This window comes from Typopeltis vanoorti, chromosome 7 (genome assembly GCF_054136105.1).
Source record: "Typopeltis vanoorti isolate ZY-2024b chromosome 7, IOZ_Tvanoo_1.0, whole genome shotgun sequence".
Lineage (NCBI taxonomy): Eukaryota > Metazoa > Arthropoda > Arachnida > Uropygi > Thelyphonidae > Typopeltis > Typopeltis vanoorti.
The window spans coordinates 117,932,925-117,951,552 of NC_143555.1; the positions used below are offsets into that span (position 1 = coordinate 117,932,925).

At 37.9% G+C, this 18,628-nt stretch overlaps 1 protein-coding gene across 3 annotated transcripts in view; it reads right to left on the reverse strand.

Annotated features, from left to right (window-relative positions):
• Window positions 1-18,628, reverse strand: part of LOC150104992 (uncharacterized) — a 768,027-nt gene that overhangs the window by 501,870 nt on the left and 247,529 nt on the right. For all 3 annotated transcript variants that reach the window (XM_090395452.1, XM_090395451.1, XM_090395453.1), the window contains exon 14: window positions 16,999-17,124. In XM_090395452.1, the coding sequence (XP_090251578.1) occupies window positions 16,999-17,124 (126 nt within the window). The remainder of the gene's footprint in view (window positions 1-16,998; window positions 17,125-18,628) is intronic.

The following is an 18,628-nucleotide window of genomic DNA, read 5'->3' on the forward strand; positions in this document are numbered from 1 at the left end:
TCCAAAATATGGGAGATTAGGATCTTGAACTGCATTTACTAAATTGAATTATATATATATTAACTGTTCAGTTAAATGTATTTTAATAAATTGATACTGCATAATTTTTGCAGTGCTTATTCTGAACTGATAGTCAACTGCTGTATGAGCATTTCTTATATAATTCAAATCAAAGTTTCAGTATATACACTGATGACAAAATAATTGATTAAATCCAAACTATCTATGTGTACAAAAATCAGTCACAAACCAATGCTCTTTTCTTTCAGTGTGAAAAGATGTCAACTATAAAATGCTACTATATAATGTTCTGTACTGTTCCAAAGTAATAGCATACATAAAACCTAAGAGGCCATCCAGTGAACATTCCTTCAACATGATTAAACTGGAAAAAAAAAAAAAAATGATACTTCATAAAAGCAACTGCAAGTTCTGAGAGAATGCTTTTGGATTCAGCATAAAGAATATTTCTCAAACCTCAACAGGTATTTCTTCTTATTATTATTATTAAGAGAGAACTCATCAAGGGAGGCCATACTATTAGTATTAGCTGTCATACCTACTTGCACACACAAATCCAACAGCAATCCAATCCAAACAAGCACTAGTCTATGAGAGAAAAATCTAGCATTCGCCCTCTTCTTGACAAGCATTCATTCTCAATTTCCATGGATGCTCTTGTGTCATTTCCCCATCCTCCATACAATTCCATCTACTGAAATTCTGTATAACCCTTTCAGAAGTTTGTAAGTCTCAATCATATCACTCCTTTTTCCCCTGTTTGCTAGTGTCTGAAAATGAATCTGTTTATATTAGGTATGGGTGCACAAATTCACCCAAATTTAGGAGATGGTCTTTTTAAGATGACCTTCAGTCTGAATACTACAGCACGTTACATCCAACCAATTAATTAATTATTAGGCTACTGGCTAGGTGGGCCGCCATGGGCATGGATGTTTGTGATCATCCTACAAACTTTGTGTGGAAAAGGAATCTGTGCCCTTACCACTTATTCTAGCAGAAGACATCATTGCCAGTGGCACTAGTGTCGCCGTAGCACGTGGCAGTGAATTTGAGCTGTGCTGAAGAAAGTGATTTTTAATCGGTGAATAGTCCGTTTTTCTACGTTTTTGAGTGCTAAATTGTTTCTCTGGAATATGAGTGTACTTAAGTGGTTGTTTTTTGAAGTTAGTTATTGTCGTGATATTGTGTATTTTGGTTACCGAGAAGACAGGGCTGGATGCATAACAGAGGAAGACAAGACGAAGCTAAGGTTTCATTACTGTATTTAGTTGTTTTATTTCATTTTATTTATTATTATTATTATTATTATTATTATTATTATTTGACACCTCCAGGGAGTCCAAAGACTCATCGAGGGAGAGTGTGCCAACAGCATCGAACGATTGGTCCCCTTCCAAATTTAGTGTACTTAATGTTTTGTTTTGCTTGTAATTGTTTGTACTTTTCTTATTTATTTATACTCCCTAATACTTATTTAGCATTTATTTTTGACACTAATTAGCGACACTATTTTGAATAATTAACAATTGCGCTAGTAGTCGTGATGGCGGATTCAGCTGCAGTCGCAAATGGCATGTCACCAAGTCTTCCGCCATTTAAGAACTCTATTATAAGCAATATAATAAGGGAGTTTGTGACATGCAGTACTTGCGGCATGTATGCATCTTGGGAATTGGATATCTGGCTTGTGAGAGAGGGGGGGGGATACGTGTGTGCGTAAAGTGCAGGAAGTGGGAGGAAATAAATGCAGTAGAAACCTCAATAACTGAACTTGTTGCTCCAGGAATGGGAAATGAATACCGGAAGATGAGTAGTGTGATAGGAGAGAATGAAGAAAAAAATATGAATGAGAAAATAATAGTTGATAGTGTAGAAGGTGTGAGTGACTGTGAAAGTTTAGGAGATGGTTTTGTTTGGGAGAGTGAATTTCGATTAAGAGTGACTGACCTGCAGAGGGAGAAAGAGAAGCTGAAAGAGGAGGTGGAATGTCTTGGGAGAAGTATGAAAGATGAGATTAGGAGAATGGAAGAGATAAATGCAAGGTAAATCGGAATAAGCGAGAGAGAAAATTATGGGATTGATAGGAGAGGAGAGAATGGAATTGGATGTGGAAATGGAAATGGAGAGAATGGAAACAGTAGGAGAGAAGGAATGAGAGAGAGGTATGGGCATACTAGAAGAGGAGAGAATGGAAACAGCAGGAGAGAGAGAGAGAGGTATGGGAGTGCTAGAAGAGGAGAGAATGGAAATAGTAGGAGAGAGAAGTATGGGAGTGCTAGAAGAGGAGAGAATGGAAACAGTAGAAGAGAGGAAATGAGAGAGAGGTATGGGAATGCTAGAAGAGGAGAGAATGGAAACAGTAGGAGAGACAGAATGAGACAGAGGTATGGCAGTGCTAGAAGAGGAGAGAATGGAATGAGAGAGAGGCATGGGAGTGCTAGAAGAGGAGAGAATGGAAACAGTAGCAGAGAGGGAATTAGAGAAAGGTCTGGGAATGAAAGAAGAGGAGAAAATGGAAACAATAGGATAGAGGGAATGGTAAGAGGTATAATGTATGGGGACTCAATGATCCGTGGTGTTCAAGATAGGATGCGTGAGGAGTGTTTGCTAGGAGGAATGATAAAAAGTGTGGTTTTGGCAATTAAGAGAGCTGAAAGGGTGGATGAGGTGATTGTGATGGTGGGAAGAAATGACTTGAGTGGTGGTGTAAATAGGGCAGCGAGAGATATGAGATTCTTGCTTGAAGTGGTATGAAAGAAGACACAGAGAGGAAAGATAGTGTGTGTGTGTGTTGCCTAGGTATGATAATGATGAGCTGAGCAGAAGGGCAGTAATATTGAATGACATAATAGCTAGAATGTGTGACAGGAGAGGACTGGAATATGTGGATGATTGGAATGCGTTTGAGGACAGAGAGGAACTGTATGCGAGAGACTGCTTACATTTGAATGAGGAAGGAGGTAGGCATCTGGAGAGATTGCTGCTCTGAACAAGTCAGTGTGTTCCAGGGAGGATGGTAGCAAGGGAGGCCTCTTGTGGTAATGGGCACTTGGGAGAAGGGGGATGACATCAGGTAATACTGAGCCCAGTGGAGTCTAGAGGGGATAATGCCGGGTATAGAAACAATGGCATTTATATGCTTTATACTAATGCCAGGAGTATCCAGAATAAGGGAGAGGAATTGGTGGTGCAGAGAGCATCAGCCTGGCCAAACATTATTGGGATCACTGAAACATGGTTGACAGAAGAGGATATATAAACAGGAATAGAAGTCGCTGGATACAGCATTTTTCGGTAGGACAGGAAGGGAATGCGTGGTGGTGTAGTACTGCTTATGATAAGTGAAGACCTATGTCCTCTAAGAATGGAGACTTTGGAAGGCAGTGGCACTAATGATTTTGAAAGCATATGGTGTGAGGTAAAGGTGGGCAAGATAGGATATTTAGTGAGATGTTGCTACAGACCCAGGAGCACAGAGGGTGGGAGGCAGGAAACGTTTAGACAGTTGAGTTTGGCAAGTGCAAGAAGAATGATTGTTATGGGAGATTTTAACTACAGCAGTATAAATTGGGGAGAGGAAGATGCATGTAGCAATAAGGGAATGGAATTTCTAGAATTCTTGAGGGACAAATGTCTTAGGCAACATGTAATAGAGGGAAAAAGATGTTCAAGAGTTTTGGATTTGGTCATAGCATCAGAAGAGCTGATAATAACTGAGATGACATCTCTCCCACCAGTTGGAGAGAGTGACCATATGGTTTTCACTTGGAAAATGAATAGACATACAGGAGTATCAAAGAGATGGGAACTTATGTGGAATTATAAGACAGGTGATTATAATAGTCCAAGATGTCAACTTGGGGAAGTTTCATGGAGGGAGGAATTGAAAGGCCGGGATATCATTAGTGCATGGGAAATTATGAAAGAATATTTGTTAGCAGCAATAGTAAGTTGTATACCACGAGTGAACAAGAGGACACAATTTGGAGCAAAATGGATGACAAACAATATTAAACAGGAATTACATGCATAAAAGAGGCAATGGAAGAGATATAAGGAGATAGGTGAAGAGAAGATGCATGAAGAGTATAAGGACACTGGGCAGAAGAGTGACTAGTATGGTAAGGAAGACGAAACTGGAATATGAGAGGAGATTGACCCTAAGATCCAAAGAAAATCCTAGGGAATTTTTTAGATAAGTGGCCAGTAAGAGGAGAAATGACTGTGGAAGAATGATATTGTGGGATAAAAATGGGAATAGAATGACTGATGCAGAGGACATAGTGGAATTGTTCAATTAACACTTTATTGGAGTATTTCATCCTAGAGATGTCAGTTTTAATGCTAGAGGGATTGGGAAGGTTCGAGGTTTATAGATACAGGAGGAGAGCATGTTTCAAATACTGAGTACTCTGGATGTCAGTAAAGCTGTGGGACTGGATGGTATCAAACCACGAGTTTTGAGAGAATATGCTAGGGAACTGACAGTGCCTTTGACCTGGCTTTTCAATGAAAGTCTGGCTGCAGGAAAGATGCCCATGGAATGGAAGGAAGGTAAGATAGTGTGCCATTGCATAAGGGCAGAAGCAGACTGGAAGTGTCTAATTATAGGCAAGTTTATGTGTCATCAGTAGTTAGTAAGAGCTTGCAGAAAGTAGTGAGGACCGTATACAGCATTGGGCAGATGAGGGTAATGTTATCTGTGAGAGTCAACATGGATTTGTGAAGGGATGCTCTTGTTTTAGCAATATGCTAGCCTTTTATGATAAAGTTACAAGAGTATTAGATGAGGGAAAGGCATATACTACCATTTTCTTAGACTTAGTGAAGGCATTTGACAGGGTGTCACATGATAAGTTGATATTTAAGTTGCAGCACGAGCCTGGATGTTAGATTGGTCAACTGGATTCAGGATTGGCTGTCCAATAGGTATCAGAGAGTTGTGTATGGTGGAGCAGTTTCAAGGAAGCAGAGGTTTACAAGTTGGGTCCCACAGGGCTCAGTACCGGGACCTATATTGTTTAACCTTTATATCAATGACATTGTCAGTGGATTGCAATAGGATATTCAGTTGTTTGCAGATGATGTGAAGCTGGGAAGGATTATTAGTAATAGTACAGATGCGGCAGCCCTGCAAAATGTAAGGTCCTTGAGGTTTGGGAAACATTGATGGGGCACTGCATACTCTATGGAAGGAGTTATACTGGAGGAAGTAGGGGGGGAAGACAAGAGATCTAGGGTTGATGATTGATAGAAACACGAAATTTAGGGGACATATTGCAAAGGTGGTGAAGGTAACACAGAGGATTGCTGCAATAATTAGAAGGATTCTGACCTGTAGAGATAAAACAGTTATCATTCCGTTGTATAAGACCCTGATCAGACTACACTTGGACTATTGTTCTCAAATTTGGTCCCCAGGATTTGAAGGGGATAAATTAACTGTGGAAAGGGTACAAAGGCAGATAACAAAGATGGTTTCAGGACTGTACAATGATAGTTATGAGGATCAGCTGAGGGAATGTGGACCACAGAGTTTGGTGGATAGAAGAGGGAGAGGTGATATGATTGAGACTTTTAAACTGTTGAGAGGTGGTTATAGGGTTGACACTGGGGAGTTCTTTCGCTTGGTTGAACAGCGGGAAGGAGTGATGGCAAGAAGCCATTCCTGGAGGTTATGAAAGGAAACTGTGAGCAAGAGGGTGAGGAGTGGTTTCTTTGCATGGAGGGTGGTTGAACCATGGAATGAATTGCCTGGAGTGGTGAGAGCAAGAACGGTCAATGATTTTAAGGAGTGGTATGATAGACTTTGTGTTTCTTAGGAAGGACCTCCCACGATGAGTCTTTTGACTCCATGGAAGCCTCAATAATAATAATAATAATAATAATAATAAAACCATGTGAGGTATGGCAGTGACCATACTGCATCTACGGATGTCAAATGTGAAATTTTTTTTTTGGCTAGGTGTAATACTTTACACTATTCAGGCTCTATTATTCATCATTTATCAATACTAATAATATCATTAGTAATAATAATAATAATTATTATTATTACCAGAAACCTCCATGGAGTCAGGAACTTATCGAGGGAGACCACATCCCTCCACCTGCTATCATACCTTTTCTTCATTCACATTACCTGCACTCAAATGTGAAACCATTTCATTTATCTAACTCAATTATCAATTTATTATTATTATTATTATTATGAGAGACTTCCAAGGAGTCCGGGAACTCACTGAGGGAGGCCACATACCACATGCACCATCTATCATACTTATTCTTGAATTCATTCATACTGCTTGTACACACAACATCAAATGGCAATCCATTCCAATCAGGCACCACTGAATGAGAGGGAAATCTAGCTCTCACCCCCTTTCTTGACTGCATTCATTCTCAGTTTCCATGGATTTCCTCTTGTCTGCTCTCCAAATTCCATAAAATAAATCTATCTATTAGTATCTGGTATGATCTATTTAAGAAGTATATACGCCTCCATTATATCATCCCTCTGGAATGTCAGCATACAGTTCAAAAATCCTCAATTTCTCCTTACAATCTACATTCCACAGTCCCAGTATCATCTTAACACTCTCTTTTGCACCCTCTCCATTGTATCAGAATCTCCTCAGAAACCTCACCAGATCTACTAAAACAGTCCAGATGAGGTCATATCAAAACCTTGTAAAGTGGAAAAATGGCTTCCTTATCATTACATGTCAATGTTTGTTTTATCATTGCAACCATACATTATCTGATCAAAAATATCTGGACATCCCCTCATAATAGTTGGATGTGGCTATATTCATCATAACCTGCCTTATACAGGTATAAAAGGAAGTTTATACCTCATGCAGGTATAAAAGGAAGTTTATACCTCATGCAGGTATAAAAGGAAGAACCATACATTATCTGATCAAAAATATCTGGACATCCCTTCGTAATAGTTGGATATGGCCATATTCATCATAACCTGCCTCATACAAGTATAAAAGGAAGTACATGCTCTTGCAATCTTCATAGGCAAACATCAACAGCAAAATGGAACATAAGAGCTCAGTGACTTTCGACATGGTGCTATCATAGGATGTCACCTTTGGAACAACTCAGTTCAGGAAATTTTTATCTTGCTGAAGCATCCCTGATCAACTGTAAGTGATGTTACTGTGAAGTGGAAATGTTCAGGAGCAACAATAGAACAATTATAGGCCACATAAAATCACAGAGTAAGCCTGTTGACTGCTTAAGTATTGCATCTTCAGTTGAAACACTCGCTACCAAGTTCCTAAATGTCCCTGCAAGCAAACCCAGCACAAAATGTGTTCATTTTGAGCTGAAGAATGCAATGGGTTTCCATGGCTGTGCAGCTGCACTGCTAAACATCAGTATGGGCAACACCAAGCTTCAGGGTATACAGCTTGCTAACACTGGACTTTGCAGCAGTGAAAAAAGTTCTTTGGAGTGATGAATTATGCTTCACCATCTAGCAGTCTGACAGACAAGTTAGGGTTTAGCAGATACCACGAGAATGCTACATGCCAGAATATGCTGCCAACTGTTTGTAGAGAAGGCATCATGGTCTGGAGCTCATGGTTTATGATGAGCCCTTAAGTTCTAAAGATAAGGAATCTTAACACTGTGGCCTGTAATGACATTCTGAGCATCCAACTTTATGCTATTCATTCCAGTAATGCTGTGTCAACAGGCAATGCCTGTTGCCCCAGCATTACTGGGGCAACAGTAAATGCCCCAGTCCACAAAGGGAGGTCTGTGCAGGAATGGTTTGATGCAATGGATGTTGAAAAAAAATCGACTGGCCTAAATACAGCCATGATCTAAACCCCCACTGAACAGTTGTGGGAAGAATTGGGATGCCAACAGCAAGACAGGACAAACTGCACAACTTCAGTAACTGACCTCACCAATGTTATTCTGAAGAATGGAAGAAAATTACCACAGCAACATACTAAAATCTAGAAAGCTTTCCCAGAAGATTGAAAGCTGTTATAGCAGCAAAGAGTGGACCAACTCCATATTATTGTTATTGCACAGGCACCTCCACTGAATACAAAGACTCACTGCGAGAGATCATATCTTCCCTTGAATCCATCCATTCACAGCCAAAGCACTTACGACTGACTCTGGCAATCCATTATAATCATCCCACTCTCCAATCAAAAAATCTAGTTCTCATACCCTTGCTAACTGAACTCTTACCCAATTTCCAGGGGATGACCTCTCGTCTAGCCCACTCTAGTCAAGTGCTGAAATATTTTCTCTGTATTAATCTTATAAAATTCTATAAGCAACTTAAATATTTCTATCATATCCCCTCTTTTTTGCCTGTAAATCAAATTTTTCAACCCATCAACTCTCAATCTGCCCTCATAGGGAGCATTCCACAGACCACTCACCACCTTGGCCACTAGTCTCTGAATCATCTCCATGACTTCCTCATCTCAAGAAACCCAAGTGACTAGACCTGAGCACAGTAATCCAGATGTGGTCGTATCAAGTCTTTATAAAGAGGAATGATAACTATCTTATTTATTGTAACCAGAGTTATTGAAGACGCTAACAAGTCATCTTAGCAATATGCCATGTAAACTTCAGCTCTCAATCTACTGCTACTATCCTCAAATCCTTTATTCATCAATTTCCTGTGTACAATATGGTACACAGCTTGTAATCTTTTAATCCCAAAGCATATGCTTTACACTTTTCCACATTAAACTTATATCCTTTATGTAAGACCATACTGTCAGTCTATTTAAATCAATCTGAAAGTTCTCCTCATCACCTTGATTACCTATTACCATATCCAATTTTGCATAATCATTAAAATACTGAATAACTCACTTTGAATTATTTCCTACATTGTTTATGTACAAATGAAACAACAGTGTTTAAATAACTTTTCACAGCTTACACATGTAACCAAAATTTTTTAAACACTGCTGTTTCATTTGTACATAAACAATATAGGAAATAATTCAAATTTGAACAGAATTTTATTCAGGGAGACAGACCATTAACTACATTCAAAACAGGAATCATAATAATGAGTCATAAATCATGCATGTATTGACTCATGTCTCATTCATAGTGAAGAATTTATGGAGACACAACACACATGTTAGAAATTACTTTACTTATCATTATTATTATTATTACCATTTGACCTCCATGGAGTCAGAGGTACTCAAGTAACTTGTGAGCCAGACATAACGTAATCATTAAGAAAGTAATTTGACATTTCGACCTCTGTATTGAGATTATCATCATCAGGAAAACATACATTTACCCTAGCCTGACCTCTGGTGAAAGAAAAAAAAAAAATATATATATATATATATATATATATTCATTTTTCTAAATAAACTGACTAAAAACCCGAGAATTATAACACAATGACATTTATTTGAAAAAACGCAACATGTTTCGTTAAGAATGACTTCATCAGGCGATAAGAACATAGAAAGATATTAAAAGACACTGAAATTAACATTGCCACACTCTAAAGCTATACAATTATAAAGCCATAATATTCGACTGTAAATTACAGTTATTATGAGCTTGAACTGCAGTCCGAGTTAAAGTTCTATATATATAATTTGCCTGACTCTTTCAACTCTACTATTAGATACTGGAGATCGCGTGATTCCACACACGCACAGGTGTACAACAACAGAACTTTAACTCGGACTGCAGTTCAAGCTCATAATAACTGTAATTTACAGTCGAATATTATGGCTTTATAATTGTATAGCTTTAGAGTGTGTCAATGTTAATTTCAGTGTCTTTTAATATCTTTCTATGTTCTTATCGCCTGATGAAGTCATTCTTGATGAAACATGTTGCGTTTTTTCAAATAAATGTCATTGTGTTATAATTCTCGGGTTTTAAGTCAGTTAATTTAGAAAAATGAACATATCCCAACCCCGAGTTAATAGAACTAATCATATATATATATATATATATATATATATATATATAATTAAATAAAAAAGAACTACATTTAACAATTTCGAAAGTCCTCTCATATTAAGATTTTCTTCTGTTTGGGGTTGTTCTGGATGCTATACAGGTTGAAGATGGATCCACCAAATTCTTGGAATAATTAATCCATCATTCTTGTTCAGATTTGGATGATGTTTCAGCATTTCACAGGCTTCTTTGAATTTTCTTTCAAACCAGGTTTTGGTGCAGTGTAAGGACTTGGTGCCTTTCCGGACAATTCTGTGACATGTTTGGAGTGCATGGTCCGACAGGCCTGTTTTACCATAGTGGAGGTATTTAATGTGGCATTTGTGTTCATCTTTTCTAATTGGGATGGTACGTCATGTTTCCCTCTGTAAAGTAGGTTATAGGTACATTGAATTTTGTAAACCCCTGGGTGGGCAAGGTATGGAAGAGGATCTTTGGAGGAACTAAGTAAATTTCTTAATTTTGCAAGGGGTTTAAAGGTTGTCTTAATATTGTATTTAAGTAGTGTTCTATATATTTTTTCTGAAATTCCCTAATGTATGGTATGGTTATAGCATTCATATAATCTTCCTCGATTTTAATGGCATTTTTGGGAGGAGTGATTTTGTGAACTGTTTTTTTTTTATTATTATTGTAGCCATTTTTTACGAATGTTTGACTAATAATTTCAAATTCTTGGTTCAGAGCCTGTTCATTGAAGCAAATTGTTAGGGCTCTGTGTTTGAGGGTATTGATGACCACTATTTTTTGTACTGGATGGTGGTATGAATTTTTATGTATGTATTGGCCTGCGTGTGTAGATTTGCAGTAGACTGTGAAGGAGAGGTAGCCTAAGGGAAGACGTGTGATGAGCATGTCTAGAAAAGGAAGAGAGTTGTGATTTTTCAATTTCAATGGTAAATTGGATATGTTTGTGTTGTTTGTTCAGGTGACTTAGGAATGTATTTAATGTTTTGCTTCCATGGGACCAAATGGCAAAAATATCACCAACATATCTGAGTCGGACTTTTGGCTTTATGCTGGCCGAATCTAGAGCTCATTGCTCAAAGCCTTCCATGTAAAAGTTAGCTATTGGAGGGAAAGCAGTGAGCCCATGGCAGTACCTTCTTTTTGTAGGTAAAAATTATTTTGCAATGCGAAATACCTGGCGCGGAGCATGTGGGCAAAGAGGGCCATGATATCAGCTGGAAAATATGTTCTGTATGAGAAGAATAGTATCACTGATCAGGGCATTAGTGAAGAGGGCAGTTATGTCAAAGCTGACTAATAAATCATTGAACGTTACTTTCTTAATGATAAGTAAATTAATTATTCTAACACATGTATTGTGTCTCCATAAATTCTTCACTATGAATACCGACCACCATGTAACCTTAAAAGAAAGCTCATGTCTCAGTTGCAGCTGAAATATATGATATTACACTATTAGTATTTGAAGGAACAATAGTAAGTCGTGTAGATAAAAATTATTTAAAATAATTATTAATTTAAAAACTTATGAACAATTAATAGTGATCACTTCCCAAAACTTGGATATTGGCATACAATCTGACTGATTCAGGTTCAAACAATTTCATATGTTTCAAGGAAAAGAAGATCAAATTTCAACTTGCAGGAATGAATAAATTTTGTCTGGTTCCAAAGAACTATGTGCCTAGTGTTAATAGATTGAGAATGCAAGGCCAGACTTATTGGATTCCAAAAATGTAATAGAGACTTGATGTTCTTCAGCTCTAATCAAGGCAGAATAGCCAGTCTGTCCAAAATAAGAAAGATGACATTAGCAGGGTACTTGATAGACACCTGGTAAGCAAAGAGTTGGTCAGGTCATGTGTCCTTTGTTAATGGTAGGAAGGAAGAGAGATTTTGAGCTGGTTTGAAGAAAGTGTATAGACTGAATTTATGAAGAATCCTTGCTAATCCTTTAAAGAACCTTAATTCTTTAAGGTAGCATATTCAAATTCTTTTCACATCGGATTGTAGTCCGGTAGAAGGATAATAATTATCAATAATTTTTTCAATAGTAGTTTGGTTGTATCCATTACATATCAGATTGCTTTTAATTTTATTCAGTTCATCTAACAAAAGGGGAGGGATCAGAAGAGCAGATCATATGAGTTCTATGTACAAGATTGTTGATGATACTCATTTGTTGTGCTGAATGATGCTGGGAGGATGAATGGATGTATCTGCTAGTAAAGGTTAGCTTATGATAAACTGAAAATTTGACATAACCTGTGAGATTACGAATTATTAAGGTATCCAAAAAAAAAGAGTACTTGGTTATTTGATTTATGTTTAATATGAACTTGACGTGGGAGTACAAGGAGTTTAATTTCTCCAGGAACTGATGTTATTCTGACTCAGAGTAGGATCAGACTGCAATAGATTATCAACATAACCATATATAAGACTAAGGAATTATATTCAGGAATTTCTTTTTCTAGATTTTTCTTTTTCTTTTTCTGAAAGAGTTAACAAAAGATGAGCGAGTGGCGTTGTATGGCGACTCCATTATTAAAGGTGTGCTAGAGGATAAAATGCACAAGGTATGTTTTCAAGGTGGTAAAATGAGTAGAGTGATTGAGGCATTGAATATGAGGCGGGAACGAGCAAAAGAGTTAATTGTATTAATTGGTACCAATGATTTGAGAGAGAACAAAGAGCATGTCAAAATGAATGTCAGGAGACTGCTTGGAAAGATAAAGGAGAATAGTGTGACAGGAAGGGTGGTCAGTGTGTTGCCTAGGTATGATTGTGGTGAAATGAGGCGGAGAGCAAGGATTATGAATGATATTCTGGCTGAAATGTGTGAGGAGATGGGAGTACAGTTTGTTAATGTGTGGAATGAGTTTGAGGGACGAAGTGAGCTGTATGGGAGCGATGGACTGCATTTGAGTGGTTATGGTGTGAGTTGCTTGGAGAGACTGCTGCTGGAAGGTAGAGAAGTGAATAGAGAGAATGAATCAGATCGAGAGGGGAGTGATGTGGAAGAGCAGGAGAGTAAGACAGGAGAGATTGAAGGAGTGGAAATGAATGTGGAAGTGAGTGGTATGAGTATAGAAAATGAGAGAATGGGTGTGCAAGAGGAGCAGGGAAATGGCGAGGCTCAGGGTGGACAGGGATACACAGCGTGAGAAAGGTGGATGCTCCAAGAGGAGGTGAGAGAATGTGTAGGCAGGAAAGTAATGGGATGATCAGGGATCAAAAGGAAACAGATGGAATTGCAAAGGGTTCTAAAATGAAGAAGCAGAAAGGGAAATGGCCCCAGTCCAGCATGGAGAGATCACATCGAGTGAGTGGTATCAGTGGAACTAGCTGTAGATCCAGAAATGAGTTGTTGTGTTTGTATACCAATGCTAGAAGTATAAGAAACAAGGCGGATGAAATGGTTGCACTAATTGCGTCTGTGCACCCAGCGATTGTCGGAATAAGTGAGACATGGTTAGATGAGGATGACATCCTGACAGGAATAGAGATGGAAAGCTATGATGTGTTTCGTGAGGATAGAAGGGGTAAAAAGGGAGGGGGAGTGCTATTGATGATAGAGAAAGAGTTATGTCCATACAAGGTAGAGATGCAAGAGGGAAATGGGGCCAGTGGTTTTGAGGCAGTATGGTGTGAGATAGAGGTGAATAGAATCAAATACTTGGTGGGATGTTGTTATAGACCTGGTAATGTGGATGGTGGTAATAGTGAAATGTATAGTCAAATAAGCCAAGCAAATAAGAAAAGGGTGATCATTATGGGTGATTTTAATTATGGCAATATAGACTGGAATGAAGAGATAGCAACTGGAAGTAAAGAAAATGAGTTTCTTGAGTTTTTGAGGGATAACTACCTCAGACAGTATGTAACAGAGGGCACAAGAGGATTAAGGGTCTTGGATTTGGTCATCTCATCGGAGGATGTAATTATCAATGAGGTATCAAATCATCCACCAATTGGTGAAAGTGACCATGAGGTGATTACTTGGGTGGTTGCCAGCAGTGCAAGGACCCCTGTGAAAAAAGGGTATATGTGGAACTACAAGGGGGGTGATTATGAAGAGCTCAGGAGACAGCTTGCAGGTGTAGCATGGAATGAGGAGTTAGCTGGAAAAGAGATCAATGCAGCTTGGGGGATTTTCAAAAAATATTTAGTGGATGCAATGTCTAAATGTATACCACGGGTGAGAAGGTTAAATACGTTAGGTGTGAGATGGATGAATAAAGAGATTAAGCATGCAATACAGAGAAAAAGGGCATTGTGGAGGCAGCATAAGAGAAGTGGAAGTAACCAATTTCATGAGTTCTACAAAGACCAGGCAAGGAGAGTGACTTGGTTGGTGAGAGTAGCTAAAGAGAGGTATGAACAGCAGTTAGCTAATGAAGCTAAAAAGAATCCTAGGGAGTTCTTTCGATATGTAGCCAGCAAAAGAAAGAATGATTATGGAAGGATGACATTGATTGGAGGAAATGGTATAAAGACAGCTGTTGCAGAATGTGTGGTGGAGAAACTTAATGAGCAGTTCATAAAGATCTTTCAATCTTGTGAATGTGACTTCATGGAGAGATTAAGAGCAGTTGATGATGGGGAGGAGAGACTGACTGTAAGTGAGCAAGAGGTGTTTGGGGAGTTGAGTAAACTAGATGTAAATAAGGCTGTGGGACTTGATAATATATCACTGCGTATTCTGAAGGAATGTGCCAGAGAGTTGACACCTGCCTCAACATATTTTTTTAATACGAGTCTTGCACTTGGTCAAGTCCCTAAAGAGTGGAAGGAGGGCAAGATTGTGCCACTTCATAAAGGAGGTGATCGAACTCAAGCATCAAACTATAGGCCTATCTGGTTGTCAGGTGTTGTGGTTAAGTTGTTGGAGAAGCTTGTGAGAACTAGGATCCAGAGTTGGGTTGACAACAATGGTATAATCTTTGATGGACAGCATGGATTTGCTAAAGGGAGGTCGTGTTTTAGTAATCTACTTACTTATTACAATAAAGTGACTGCTTCCTTGGACAGAGGAGAAGGATACACAGTAATATACTTGGATTTCGCAAAAGCTTTTGATAGAGTACCTCATGATAAGTTGACAGTCAAACTAGAGCAGATGGGGTTGGATATTAGATTAGTGCATTGGATTGGAGACTGGCTATCTGATAGGTATCAACAAGTTGTGTATGGGGGTGCAATATCCAGGAAAAGGAAAGTCACTAGTGGAGTGCCTCAGGGATCTGTTTTAGGGCCATTACTATTTAACTTGTATATTAATGATATTGGCGAAGATTTGGATGGAGATATTCAGTTGTTTGCAGATGATGCAAAGTTGGGACGAACCATAAAGAGTAGTGAAGATGTTGTGGCCTTGTAAGAAGACTTGAATAAATTGAGTGGTTCGGCAAGCAAATGGGGATGCGAGTTCAATGTTGCAAAATGTAAGGTTTTAAAATTTGGAAAACAAAGATGGGATGCAGAATTTATGCTTGGTGAGAATATATTGTTGGAAGTAGAGGAAATAAGAGATCTGGGAGTGATAGTGGATAAGGATCTAAAATTTAGGGGACACATCACCAAAATTGTGAAGACAACACAAAGACTTCTGGGAATGATGAGGAGGACACTGACGTGTAGAAGTAGGGAGATTCTTGTTCCATTGTATAAGGCTTTGATTAGGCCACACATGGACTATTGTGCCCAGATTTGGTCACCTGGTTTTCAGAAGGATGAAGAGATGTTGGAAAGGGTCCAAAGGCGACTGACTAAGGTAGTTTCTGACCTCTGGAATGTCGAGTATGAGGAAAGATTGAAAAGATGTAATTTGCAGAGTCTAGTGGAGAGAAGGAAGAGGGGAGATATGATAGAGACCTACAAGTTGGTAAGGGGTTGTTATAGGATCAATGGTGGAGAAGTTCTACAGAGAATAGTGTGAGATCAGGGGAGAACCAGAGGTCATCCCTGGAAACTGTATAAAGAGGGTGTGAGTAGGGGAGTGAGAGGCAGGTTTTTTTCGTGCAGAGTTGTGAATGATTGGAATGCCTTGCCTGAGAGTGTGGTGTCTGCAAGGAGTTTGAATGTGTTTAAGACCCGGTATGATGAGATGTGTGTGTGAGATAAAAGGACCTCCTAGATGAGTCTTTGACTCCATGAGGTCTTGTTTAATAATAATAATAATAATAGATATTCTATAAAATAATCAGCTAAGGCTGGTGATAGTATTGTATGTTGCTGTTCCTTCTGTTTGTTTGCTGATAATAACCACTCATCAAGAATCACCTCTTCTTCTAGAACTTGATTTAACATTTTTGTTATTATTTTTAACAGCTGGTCACCTCCATACTTCCACAATTACATGGATATTCCTTTTGGGCCAGCTGCCTTCCCATTATGTGACCTTGCCAAGGCATCTTGCACCTCATAATCCAAAAACAATGCCATTAATTCTGGAACATCAAATCACAATCTGTGTTACAAAGTATTCCTTCCTATTCTCCACCAGAAGGTCCTTAAAATGATTCACCCAATTTGTCATTGATGTTAAGATCACTAGATGTGATCTTTATCTTGATATTCTCATGTGCTTGATGGTCCTTCATGACTGAGATGACCTATTAAATCCTAATGAATCATTAATCTCAGAACAAATTGAAAGAAAATTGTACATTTTAATACATTTTTCCCCATTTTCCTTTTTAATAATGTGATACCTTTTCCAATCCTCCTGTCCTTCAGAACTAAGCCAAGATTTATATGCTTTAAAAACTTGAAGGAAAAAAAAAACTAAAATATATATAAGTTTGTGGAAGATAATCAATGTACCCAGGAAAGATATATATTTTTAAAAAATAAAGAAATATATCTGAATGCAATCAACTGCAAATTATAACAAACTGAATTGCAAAGTAAATTTTGAATTATCACTGGGGAAAGGGAGTAAGAGAGCAAGACTATTTTTGGAAACAGGAATAAGAGTAAAAATCTGAATGAGTATGATGTACTTACTTTAAATGAAGAGAGTACAGTATCCGAATGTTTATCTATAAAAGCTATGATTGCTTCAGCCTTATATACTTCTGTTGGAATAATTGGATAAAGCTTATTTTCCAATGTTTTTAAAGATTCAGTGATCTGAAAAAAAAATTTAAAAAATAAAAAGAAATTGTAATTACATTATACTGATGACCTAATATTATCACACGTCAAATAATATATAGCCATATTACAATACTCTTGTATATATATATATAGAGAGAGAGGATATCTTAAAAGGCATAACCTAATTAATCGCTTTAATGTAATATGTGCACTAGACATATTAAAATAACTTTAATGGCTCACTATGCAACAAAAATCTATAGAATGTTATTCCAAAACTGAAATATATTTCATTCAATGTTGCATGGACACTGTCAGGGAGATAGACCGTTAACTACATTCAAAAGATGAATCACAACAATGAGTCATAAATCATTCATATAATTATGTGTATTTATTGAAATCAATAAATTAAATATATTATTAGACAATTTAGAATCATGTCATGCCACTATTGTTGGGAAGTTACGAGTTCATCATTCCTGTCTGACTTGTCTTTTTGGTCTTCCTAACTTCAAGCAAAAGGAAAAGGTCAAACAATTAAAATAATCCCAATATATGCACCAGACAGTAACCATTCAGAGGAACAAATAAAAAATTTCTTTGAAGAACTACAACAGGAAATAGATAATTCCACTAAAATAGGACAGTTCACAGCAGACAAAAAGATGTGATGGGGAAATTTGGATATAGAGAGCTTAATGACAGAGGAGAACAATTACTTCACTTCTGTAAAGCAAACGATCTAATGATTACAAACACACTGTTCTAACAATGCCCTAATAATAAATATACATGGACATCCCCAGATGGTAATATAAAGAACTGCATATTGAAAGTTTATTTTTCACTTGGTTAGAGTATAATAAAATTAGTTTAATCCTTTATCCAAGTGTGAGCAAACAAAGTTTGCACCTGAAAGTATCTTCAGGACTGGGGTAAGGTGGTACAACACCAGGGCAACTCGTTGCAAAGGTGGAGCAGGCTACCAACACTCCTATCTCAGTCTCTCCTATAATGCAAAACACATCTCCTTGCAGATATGTCTAATGTTATGTATTAAGGGAAGGGCCACTACCCAGACTAGTTTCGACCTTTATTGAGGTCTTTTCAATGGGAGCCAGGCCCAAGTGGAGATACCAGGCAGAAGCATTAGCAGGTCATCTCTACCTATAGGAGTTGCCAAATGGTGTGCCACCCTTTTTTAATAAATTACTCTGGATTTAGAGAAAGATGTTGAAAGTTTATTTTTCACTTGGTTAGAGTATAATAAAGTTAGGAGAGTTGGTAGCTTGCTCCACCTTTGCAACGAGTTGCCCTGGTGTTGTACCACCTTACCCCCAGTCCTGAAGATACTTTCAGGTGCAAACTTTGTTTGCTCACACTTGGATAAAGGATTAAACTAATTTTATTATACTCTAACCAAGTGAAAAATAAACTTTCAACATCTTTCTCTAAATCCAGAGTAATTTATTAAAAAAGGGTGGCACACCATTTGGCAACTCCTATAGGTAGAGATCACCTGCTAATGCTTCTG